Source organism: Ictalurus punctatus, chromosome 20 (genome assembly GCF_001660625.3).
Source record: "Ictalurus punctatus breed USDA103 chromosome 20, Coco_2.0, whole genome shotgun sequence".
Classification (NCBI taxonomy): domain Eukaryota; kingdom Metazoa; phylum Chordata; class Actinopteri; order Siluriformes; family Ictaluridae; genus Ictalurus; species Ictalurus punctatus.
In genome coordinates this window covers 861,161-873,005 of record NC_030435.2, presented here as the reverse complement: position 1 = coordinate 873,005, position 11,845 = coordinate 861,161, and the positions used below count along the sequence as shown (strand labels likewise).

The 11,845-nt window shown below is 38.4% G+C and overlaps 1 protein-coding gene across 1 annotated transcript; it reads left to right on the top strand.

The window, feature by feature from the left end:
* Positions 1-202: 202 nt before the first annotated feature.
* en2b (engrailed homeobox 2b) lies at positions 203-6,672 on the top strand. Its single transcript, XM_017495196.3, has 2 exons — positions 203-1,030; positions 5,480-6,672. Exons 1-2 carry the CDS (start codon positions 619-621, stop codon positions 5,794-5,796), a joined length of 729 nt encoding a protein of 242 aa, XP_017350685.1. The 5' UTR covers positions 203-618; the 3' UTR covers positions 5,797-6,672.
* Positions 6,673-11,845: the final 5,173 nt, after the last annotated feature.

Here is an 11,845-nt window from a genome sequence, read left to right as displayed (position 1 = left end):
GGGTTCCTGTAGCTTTAAACGATGGAAACTAGGCGAGGCTGAGCTGCTGTCACTTAGCGGAGTCACCGGCTCACGTGACACAAACGGCGTCTGCTTATTGGTAGGAGGCACGTGTCTAGGATACGGGAGTGCGACGTCACACGGGAGTCTCGTATTAAAAATAAGAACAAAAAAAAAAAATCCGTAGTGAAAGTATTTGAGAGCCAGTTGGCAGCTCTTTATTTAGCCGTTATTTGCTCACTGAGGCGCGACTACAGCACCGGCTCCTACAGCGGCCTTATTATTACTATAATTATTACTAGTATTATTATTCATACCTTTTTAGCTTAATAATAATATTCCTCCAGTATTATTAAGAACTACTTCGTGGAGCTTGCTGTGGAATTAAAATCTATAATTATGTTTTTTCTTTGTGCGCACAAGAAGCGCTCGGGTGGCATTTAAAATACAGAAACAGTTTTTTGTGTCTCTTATTTTACTGTCGTTCACTTTTATTTATTTTCTTTAACTGAAGAAAAAAATATATACAGAAGAGGAAATAAAAAAAAAAAAAAAAAACTGGAAGTCGGGAGCGCTCGCCTGCGTGCGGGAGAGAAAGGGGTTAAGGAGAGTTTCAGGATGGAAGAGAAAGATCAGAGCAGCAGAGATGCAGGAGACGAATCAAACCGAGCCATCCTGCCGCTGCTCGAGCCTCCCGGAAATCTGCACCGGATCACCAACTTCTACATCGACAACATTTTGCGCCCGGACTTCGGACGCAGGAAAGAAAGCGCCGCCGCAGCCAACGCGACCGAGCGCAGCGACATTAACGCGTCCGGGAGAGAGAACCGGTGTCCGTCAGAGGCGGGGACCGACACAGACCGAGCAGGATCACCGGAGTCGGGGGAAGGAGCATCGAACCCCGCCGTCAGCGGCACGAAGCCCGGGGCGGAAAGCGGCGCGGATCAGTGCGCAAACTCGCCCAATAACCAGCAGATGCTGTGGCCAGCCTGGGTTTACTGCACCAGATACTCGGACAGACCCTCATCAGGTCAGAGTTCATTTCGGAAATATACTTTTAAAAAAAAATTTCAAAATAATAATTAGTATATGAGATATTTTTTATTGCACGAGTTTAAACACATTAAAATCAAAATATTACTACACATTAACCTTTAGTGCATCTGAGGTCATATTTCAAATGATATAAAAGTACAAATTACAGAACAAAATCATCCTTTTAAGTTTTCTTATATGCGTTCTGCATGCGTTTCTTTTGTAGAAATAACACGACGAACAAAAACTAGCCGGAAAAATCGGGGGGGGAAAAAACTTCCGTTAATAACACAGTCACACGGTTCATAGTTAACAATTAGGAATATGCTAATTCTATTTTACTAATCTTTATCTTTAGCTAATGTGTTATTTAAAAATAAATAAATAATAATAATAAAAAAACAACAACCTAGAAGCTCGGAAAGACGTTTTGAATCATTTTGTGAGGAAAAAAAATACAAGAAATCCTGATAAATACGAAGCCCTGAATCGGCTCCGAATCTGCGGTTCAGTTGGTGTTTATTGTCAGGTCAGAGAGTTTTCTGCACCTGCTTTGCTCTTCTGTCGCGTCTGAGTCTTTATATTATTCACGATTCCTAATTTCTAAAATCATAACGTTTAAAGAATAAGACGAGCAAATTTAGCCGAAATCACACAACCTCGCAGGATTCGGCTGCAAGATGATCTCTACATTTATGCAAATCTTTATGCAGCTAAATTTTATTTGGTGTTTTTGTTTTTTTACTGCAAAGTAATCTATAGTAAACAGACTTGATGCACAGCGACGTATTTGAGAGAAAAGAAAATAATAAAGTAGTTTGCAGCGAGTTTCCTCGAGTCTTTATGGAAATGTAATGAGCATAATCAGATGGAAATTTACTAAAGCTTTGTGAGGCCATTTTATCAGCCATGCAGCACGAGGTTTACTTTTTTTAAAGTGAATTTTTTTTTAGAGAAGAAAAAAGTCATTTTCAAAAGCTTTAGAAAGAAACAGTTTTCAGTAATATCTATTTTTAAAGCGATATAAACAATCAAAAGTATTTACATTTTTAAAATGGTGACTAAAGACTGTGAATAGACTGGAGACTTTAAATAGGACCAAAAACCCAAATGTCGTTAGCACATTATTATTATTATTATTATTATTATTATTATTATTATTATTATTATTATTATTATTACTATTATTATTATTATAAGCAGCGCACAGTGTATATTTGACGGTCGTGAAGCGTTATTACTGCTTATAATATTAAAGAAAGTATTTGATTTAAGATTTTCCACCAGTGTTGTATTAGTAGATGATGTTTAATAAAACTAAAATATCATGTTTGTCGGCTAGTTTGTGCGAAATGAAGCCCAGTTTAGGGCCTTTGTTCGGTCGAGGTCTTTGTTAATATTTCATTAGCATATTTTTGTTGGACAATGGAGTTGAAGGGTGTCGAGGGTTCAGACATTTTCTCCTAAATTATATACATTTTGATAAAGAGCACTGCTGTTGTGGAAAGAAATATCCTTAAGCACTTTGTAGGCATCCTGTACAGAATAAAATTGCGCTTCATAGCAAAAGTTTCGGCGCAAAATAAACCCCCAAACCTGTGTCCATGATTATTATTATTATTGTTGTTATTATTATTATTGTTATTATTATTATTATCATTATTACTATTATTATTATTACCATGCTTTTCTCAGGTTCAAATCCCACTTTTTCTTTGCGAATTTAGAGTTTAACTGATGTCGTAATCAAAACATTTGGAGTCGTAAAGGCCAGACTGAGGCTGTGTTGTTTTAGTCTAATCGTTAGCTTGGAAGCTAAACAAAACTATTAGCTAATTTCATAATGTTCTTCAAATAGAAAATAGACGGGGATTGTGGGGAAATATAGTTATAATAAGATATAAAACATAAAACAAACTCAATATATTATGAATAACAAGTTCTACTCATGTGACCTGTTTGTAAACTACACGATATGATTGCATAGCTTATAAATCACGTCACATTATTCCATCAGAAAGAGAAATATTCCCGAGCTCACATCTCACATCACTCACTTCAGGCTGACAGTAATAAACCGGAAGTGGTTATTCCGTGTACAAACGTGCACGCGCAGCACGTCCAGCAAACTTTATAAACAGTAATATCAAGAAGAAGCAGAAGAAAAAGCGATTATAGAAAATTTAGTTGCTATGGAAACAGAGGAGGGAGGGATTGGGGGAGGAGGGGGAGGGGGGAGGGAAGCGCTAAGCCCACCCTCTCCGTACCACCACCCCCCTCACCCACCCCAGCCCCAAACCTCCACAAGCCCCCCAAAAAAACTCCAATACCCTTTCAAATATGGAAATGTGTATGCAAATGTGTGTGTGAGAGAGAGAGAAAAAAAGCTTTGTCTGGAGTTTTAAAGAACAAAAAAAATTCTTTAGGAGAGTTTAAAGTTTTAAAATCTGAGAATTATTATTATTATTATTATTATTATTATTATTATTATTATTATTGTTGTTGTTGTTGTTGTTGTTGTTGTTGGCTTTTAAATCCTCATGCTAGGATAAAAAAAACTCACAAAACGTACTCTAAGCATAGATTAGTATAATTAGTTTATATATTTATATAATAGAGTAAAAACTCTTTATAAGCGTCTGCTGTTGTTAATGAATTTGTTATAAATGCAGCGCGCGCAAATTCCATACCATGAACAGCTAGTACATTATTATTATTATTATTATTATTATTATTATTATTATTATTATTATTGTTGTTGTTGTTGTTGTTGTTGTTGTTGTTGTTGTCTGCACATATAACAACTTTTAAAACAGCAAGGACAGCGTTATGAAATGTGGTTGCTATGGTAACAGAGGAGCGCCTGAAGTTTAGAAGCAGAAACTTTTCAACAGTAACTTATTCAACGTGTAATAATAATAATAATAATAATAATAATAATAATAATAATAATAATAATAACTTTTCCCCAATCTTATAGGCTACTCTGTAAAAAATGTCTTTCGGCTTTTTAAATAACTTTTCTTCTCTGTTCATGTCGATTGAACTTCACTAGTGTTGTGTTTTTGTGCTCAATTATTTAATCACATTTATTTCAAAATTTTAGTAAACACCGGGTTCAGAGTAATTGATATCTCTGGCTTTTCATATCTGAGAGGAAGTCGCAGTGGAGTCAAACTGCGCGTGCAGCTAAAGTCACCCTCATTATAATAATGAGCACACACCTCAGATCTCCACTGCTATCCTGCAGAAAGTTTATTAAAGACCATAAGCGCGTGCTTTTGTAGTTTATCAGCTTCCGGTGGTGTGAAAATACTCCCCCCGCCCCACCCACCCACACACACAGTTTATTTCCTCCTCAACTGTAAAGTCCTACACATAGAGGAGGATCTCGAGCGCGTTGATGAAATCCCACAATGCAACACAAACGGATGTATCCCAGGGATTACCTATAATGCACCGTGGGGTATGTACAGCTCCACCTAAATTGTATGAGGCACAACATCTAAAACGCACACCCACAGACAAACACACACACACACACACACACACACACACACACACACACACACACAGAGAGCAGTGCAGTGCAGCAATGAGGAAATTTTCTCATTTCATCCCTAATCTTGTAACACAGAGCAGACCTTCTGAAATCCCACAATGCACTGCGCTGGAGTAGGTGTAGTGTAGGGCTTGCAGATCACCTGTAGTGAAAAGGCAGAGTGAAAAAATAAAAATTACAGAGATTAAAATGATGATGATGATGGTGATTATTATTATTATTATTATTATTATTATTATTATTATTATTATTATTATTATTATTATCTGCTTTACTCCGTCATGCTGAGTTAAAAAACCCTCTTAGTATATTTAGCACACTAACGGCTCTTCATGAGCGCGTGCTGTTGTTCATAAACTTGTTATGAGTGCAGCACGTGCCCATTCCATAATCTATACAGCTAGAGATGTTTATATATTGTATATAATTATTGTTTTAAGTTTGTTTTTGTTTTTTTACCATGACTCTTTTGAATAAGTGACTACTAAAAAGTTTCTACTTGTAAACTTCAGGCGCTCTTCTGTTACCATAGCAACCACATTTCATAATGCTGTTGATGGTGCTTATAAAGTTGTTATAAGTCCACAATTTCTAACTCCAAGTACAACAGCAACAACAATAACAACAACAACAACAACAATAATCATCATCATCATCTTCATCATCATCATCATCATCATCGTCGTCGTCTCTCTGAATAAGTGAGCACTGAAAAGTTTCTATTTGTAAACTTCATTATTATATTAGCGTAATAGTAGTATCAAGCGAGCAGACCACACCTCTCTAACGCCAATCTCTCTCTCTCTCTCTCTCTCTCTCTCTCTCTCTGTGTGTGTGTGTGTGTGTGTGTGTGTGTGTGTGTGTGTGTGTGTGTGTATTCAGGGCCCCGATCGCGCAGACCAAAGAAGAAGACTGTGACTCGGGAGGATAAGCGGCCCCGCACGGCCTTCACGGCGGAGCAGCTGCAGCGGCTGAAGGCGGAGTTCCAGTCGAACCGGTACCTGACGGAGCAGCGGAGACAGAGCCTCGCCACCGAACTGCAGCTCAACGAGGCCCAGATCAAAATCTGGTTCCAGAACAAGAGGGCCAAAATCAAGAAGGCGTCGGGCACCAAGAACACACTGGCGCTGCACCTGATGGCGCAGGGGCTGTACAACCACGCCACCACCGCCAAGGACGACAAATCAGACAGCGACTGATCACAGCGCGTCATAACGCGTCATAGCGCGCGCATAGACCTGAACCATGAGCGGCCTGGGTGCTCTGAGAAACCAGCAGAAACGGACTGGATGAGCTTTTATCACTCTGCAATACCTTTCTGTAGCCTTTCATTTACTGTGGTGTGAGTTTGATTTGTGTTTTTTAAATTATTATTATTATTATTATTATTATTATTATTATTATTATTATTATTATTATTATTGCAAACATAAACTCTGCTGTCCACACAGGTGAAGTAGCCTACACTCTCGGAGAAAAGGGTACTACATGTTACCATTCCCTGTCGCTGTACTGGTGCCATCCAGTGTACACTTTTAGTACCTTTAGTGCGCATCTTTAAAGCCTAAAAGACACCCGCGGTCCAGTTATGCATCCTAACTCTCTGAATAAAGATCACTCCTTCCACATTTCCAGGTGAAACAATGAGGTTCACTTTAGTACCCTTTCTTCTCAGAGTGTTTACGAGTTTTTAATGTAAAACGAAGCGCTTCTGACTGACTCCTGATCGTCTTTAATCCATGCTGAAGTCCAAAGAGTTTTTCATTTCCTTGCTGCATTCAGGCAACTGTGATTTAAAAACGTGTTTATGTCCTTTTTCCATGTTTAATGTCTAATGTTATGATTGCGGAAGAATATTTTTTAAGTTTTACTGATTGTTTTTTTGTGTGTGTGTGTGTGTTTAAGCTGGAATTAAAAAAGTAACGCAGCATATGGATATGTGTACACATTATACGCATTATTATACTGTATTTATAGGTTTATAAGGAAAAGGTCTATTTAACTTTGTTACAGGTTACACCATTATTATGTTCGCACACAACACGGTCTCGCGCGAGGAAATTCGTAGGAATTCGTATGGGGACGGGGGGGGGGGGGGGGGGGGGGTGTTGCGCAGTGGGCGGGGCTTAGTTAGTAGTTGGGGGCATTTATTACGATTTCTCGGAAGTCCTACGAATTTTTATTTTGTATTTTGTTGCGTGAAATCGTGTTGTCATACAGATATTAATATAATTCTTTCATTTTCAGGTTCAGACAACTGAATGACGAAGTCGCATAATGAATGGAAATACTTGACCCATGAATTTCCTTTTCTTTCTTCTTTCTTTCTTTCATCCCTCAATTTATTCACCAGTCCAATGACGCGTTCTTTCTTTCTCTTCCCTCCTCCCTTCATTTTTTCCTCTTCTTTCTTCGCTGGATCGCTCAATTCTTTCACAAATCCAGTCAGTCCTTCTTCTTTTTGTTCTTTCTTCCATTTCTCTTTCTCTATTTCTCACATTTTAACTTTTTTTTGTCTATTTCAAAAAAAGCTTTCCTTCTTTCTGTTTTTTTTTTCTTTTTCAAAGCAATATCTTAGATTGCTGTTTTAGATTTCTGTTGAGTGTGATTTTTTTTCATAATTTGGAAGAAAATACAGGCATGACGGCTGTACACTCTCAGATTCAGCTCTCATGAGCGATTTGATTAGATTTCAGTCGGAAAAATTCTTCAGCTTCACATTTCACCAGGTGTCACGTTCCTCACAGGCTGGCTCAAGCGCATTTCTACGCTTTTATATTTGTTTCCAGGATTTCTTTTTTTCGTTTCATGTCATCATGCAATAACTACGAGACAAGAACAGACGAAGAAGCCAAATTGTGACCTTTTATTTAGTGTGAACAGAGTCCTGTTGTAATTCTCGGGAGGAAAAAATAAAGTGTGTATGATGGATCCATTCACCAAACAAACACACACTTTGCCTTAAAGTTCTGAGAGGAACTTGTTTATGTTTTGTTTTTGTGGGGATTTTTTTTTCTATGAGAAACTGTGCTCTTCATTATCTATAGGCCTATAAAGAAACAATTTACAGCAGAATCTACAAAGGATATAAAACAGAATGAGATAATTTAAGTTTCTTTTCCCTTCTTTTTTAATGTTAAATTTCATGTGGTTTTCTTAAAAAAAAAAAAAAAGATGTACATAATTTGTATCATGTTTATTTGTGGCATTAAATCCAACTGGATGAACAAGTCAATAAAACAAGGTTATTTGTAAGGTCGTGTTGTTCATTTTCTTTATTTAGATACAGTTTGTATACTTGAAATAGTTAGGAAAAAACGCTGAAACTTAGTGATAAACATTTAACAATGCAAATCTCAAGCCTCTCATCCAGCCAGAGTGAACAAGGAATTTAATCCTGAACTCACACACAGTTTATACAAATAAAAACAAACAAAACTTAGAATTCATTGATTTCATGCAAACTGATCGGAAAACCTAGAAAGATTATGCACATGTTTTATCTCCTCTGGACTGGGGATATGAGGTCTATACAGCACTTTGATCAACTCTCCCTGTGTTAAATGTGCTTCATAAATCAAATGCATTTTTTTAAAACTTGCACTGCAAATTAAACTTTGCTGTAAAATGACAGTAAAATCCCAGCAGCAGGGCTTCCAACTGTTTCCTGTCATTTAACTTTCTATTACTGAACAAGATGGGCAAATCATCAACCATCATCATCATCATCATCATCATCATTACAGTTAATAATAGCTATAGTAGCACCTTAAATCTATAGCGGATACATTATATATTGAAAACAACGTCATTTCCGATTTTTCAAAATGTTTAAAAATGTTTCAAAGTTTTTAAATCTAACACAATTTCAGAAACCAAAAACAACAACAGTTATATCGGTGTTTCGTTGTTGGTGGTGTTTTTTGTTTGTTTGTTAGTTGTTACTTTTGTTGGATTTTCAATATAGTTGCTAATTGGTACACAACACATCCTAACCCGTATGAGAAGCTTGGATTGGTTGTGGTTAGGAGAGGGGCGGGGTTACGTTAATTACAGCTTCATTTTAAACCAAATTGGTTTCATGTGTTGATCAGAGTGAGATTGCTAACTCGGGTTAGCATGTAGGCCATAGTGTAGCCTATTAAAACAGACCGCTTAGTGTTCTTATATTTATTTATTTATTCATTAACTTGAATTGAACCCAACTTCAACACCAGTCCAGAAAATTCCACATAAACTCAATTAACCGAATCTAATGAACCCTAGCTTTATTACCTTTTAGTCAGTGCAGCCTATTTAAACCGACACAGATGCAAAACTCAGTTAAACTCAACTTCCTGCCTAACTGTAACCAGTTTAAACATACCAAACATCATCATAATAAACGAGACAGGCCTTATTATTTATTTATTTATATTATTGATATCACATCTTTTTAAAATGGCTTTTTAATATTCATGTATTGTCAGTATGGTTGCAAGTTGCTTAGCTCGCGCGAGCGTGATTCATATGAAAAGTTCTGATTGGTTGAGGTTTAGAAAGAGGCGGGGTTAGGTTACATACAACTTTAAAAACAAGTCAAATTGGTCGCACGCGCTGGGATGAGTAAGAGATTGCTGTGTAGGGTTGGTTTAGCATGTAATCATAAAGCCTGTGCATGTTTTAATGTCATTTATTTAATATATTTTTATTTATTTATTTTAGTGATAAATAAATGTGATAAACAAAAAGGAACTTTTTGATCTTCTTAATAAATGAATCGCGGTTCCTGATCTCTTCACCTGTCCATGCAAACATGGTGACACTGAAGTCTTACACCGAGCAGATAGGAGCAGTCTGGAGTTTAACATACCAACCTGAGAGATTTACTGTGCTGTGTGCTGAGTGTTATTAATAACCGGACACTAACACGGTGTGAATGAAGCCATGCAAAATGATGAAGGATAAATATGAAAGTTTGTGAATTTTTATTAAAATTCTTCATATTTATATTTGAAGAACCTTTGCAGGTTATGGAGGCACTATAGGAAGTTCTGCTCGCGAGACAATCCAAAGAACTTCTTAAAAAAATATATATATATAAGTTTTGTTTTTCTTTATAACTTGAAAACAAGCCAGAAACTAATAAGAACATAAGAGATGACACACAGCTGCTGAATAACTAAATAAGAGCCATGGTCACACATTACAAGGAAAGAAACTTTGCTGAAGAACTACCATGAACCATTTTTCTTTTTTTAAACTTGAAGATGTTCAAAAATGAACACAACTAAACTAAGCAAGAAACTACGGCAATGAGAAATGACTGAAAGTCGTGTCATATAGGAGCCATGGACATGTATTAGACAGAAACTTCAAGAGGAACGGTGCAGACTTGGAGCACGCAGAGATCACGTATGAGTGTCTACACACTTACACCCAAAACAGGCTGCGAGCAAAGAGGGGAAAAGCTGCAGAACTGAATAGGAGTCGATACAAAAAGGGAAGCAGCTCTGAGAAACCTCGCAGCATTGACCTGCCTTCCTCAATGCAGCAGGATCTCATCTGCATTTCTATTCGCCAATGTGGAAGTGTCCAGCGACTCCAAGCTTCTCTGGAAAGCTTAAAGAGAGGCTGAAGGTCAAAGCTCCCTCCCTCATGGCTCGCAGGTGGCTCTCCTCCTCTCTCTCTCTCCTCCTCCTTTTCTCTCTCTCTCTCTCTCTCTCTCTCTCTCTCTCTCTCTCTCTCTCTCTCTCTCTCTCAGAAACCTTTCATCGCCTCCAGATTCAGCGGCAGAGCTCAAGACTTTTCTGCAGAGTTTTATGTTTCGACCTTTTCACCTTCAACCAAACCGGGTTCAGACAAAAGCTGATGTTCAAGACCTTTAAGCAGATTTAGTTTTTGTTGTATTGTGCCATTAGCGGTGTCTTTAGATATCGTGTCGTGGTGTGATTTCCTGTCTTTTCTTTTTGTACATCACTGACTCTTGCACCACAGTAAACTTTAAGAAAGTGCTTCTGAGTCTGATTCTGAACATGAAAGACATGAAAGTAAGAGAGAAACGGCTCTGAAAACCTGACTCCAAATGTCGAAGCGCAAATCTTAAAACTTCCCGTCAACCAGTCCTGACAGTCCTATTGTGACTTTAAAAAAGAAAACAAACTCCCAAAGTGGCGTACCTTCCAAAATCTAGGAGTCTCATCAAATCCACACGCATGCCCCGAGCTGAACTCCAACAAACAGCCGAGCCAAAGGCCAGCCACGCTCCAAAAGAAAATACATATCAGAAAAAGTATTGACGTCCCCCATTTGGCCCCCGTACAAAAGGGGCATCGTCGTGACCCCTCCCCCACTGAGCCATTTATCCATAGTTTCTGGCCAGCTTCCTGGTCAGATCTGAATATGCAATGAAGAGCTGAGAGCTCAGTGACGAAAATATAATTAAGGCGGTAAGCAGAGGCAAAGATGAAGAATGGAGACGACATCAGGCTAATTTCACACCCGGCTCGCCGATCGCCGAGCCCTCGCCGCACCACGCAGATCAAAGTACACTGGCAAAGTTAAAAGGAGGACTTAAGCACACTAATCTCCAGGACAAATATATTTTAATCTTGTTAGAATACAAGTTAATGCTGAACTTAGCACTTGCCACAGCTTATATTTGTGAGCGGAGACTTTCGGGCCGTCCTGCGGCAGCTCGTGCAAAATGTTCACAATCACAAAGCGCGTGCGAGCGAGAACAAAGCGGCCATTACGAGAAAAAACACAACACAACACAGCAAAACAAACCCAGAGCTCTGCCTTCTCTCAGTCACCTGGTGCGCATAGGAAACGAGGCTGCGCTCGGCCGGTGCGTCTCAGCGGCACCTTGGTAACCCTTGATCTCTCATGGATTTAGGCTCAAGTCAGCCGGCCGAGCACAAAGGAGAAAAGCCACTTTCTTACGCTGCAGCGTTTAGAAACGCAAACTGAGCTGCTTCCTGAAGCCTAGAAAGAAAAGAAGGGAGAGGAAGAAGAGGCTTAGAGGGTTAATTACATACTTTGTTGCTGTGAGAGTGTGAAGATGCTTGTAAAATGTGGCCTTGTTGGTTGTTCATTCTTTCAGATGAATCAGGCTGCTGCTGTTTTTTTGTCTTTGTTTTTGAAAAGAAAGGATAAGGAAGATGAAAAATCAGTGTGTAACATTTCACCTTTATCACAAACACCAGGCCGTCTGCGTGTCTGAGGTGCTTCAGATGTTAATGTAATTCTGTTCAAGCCAGTGCTATA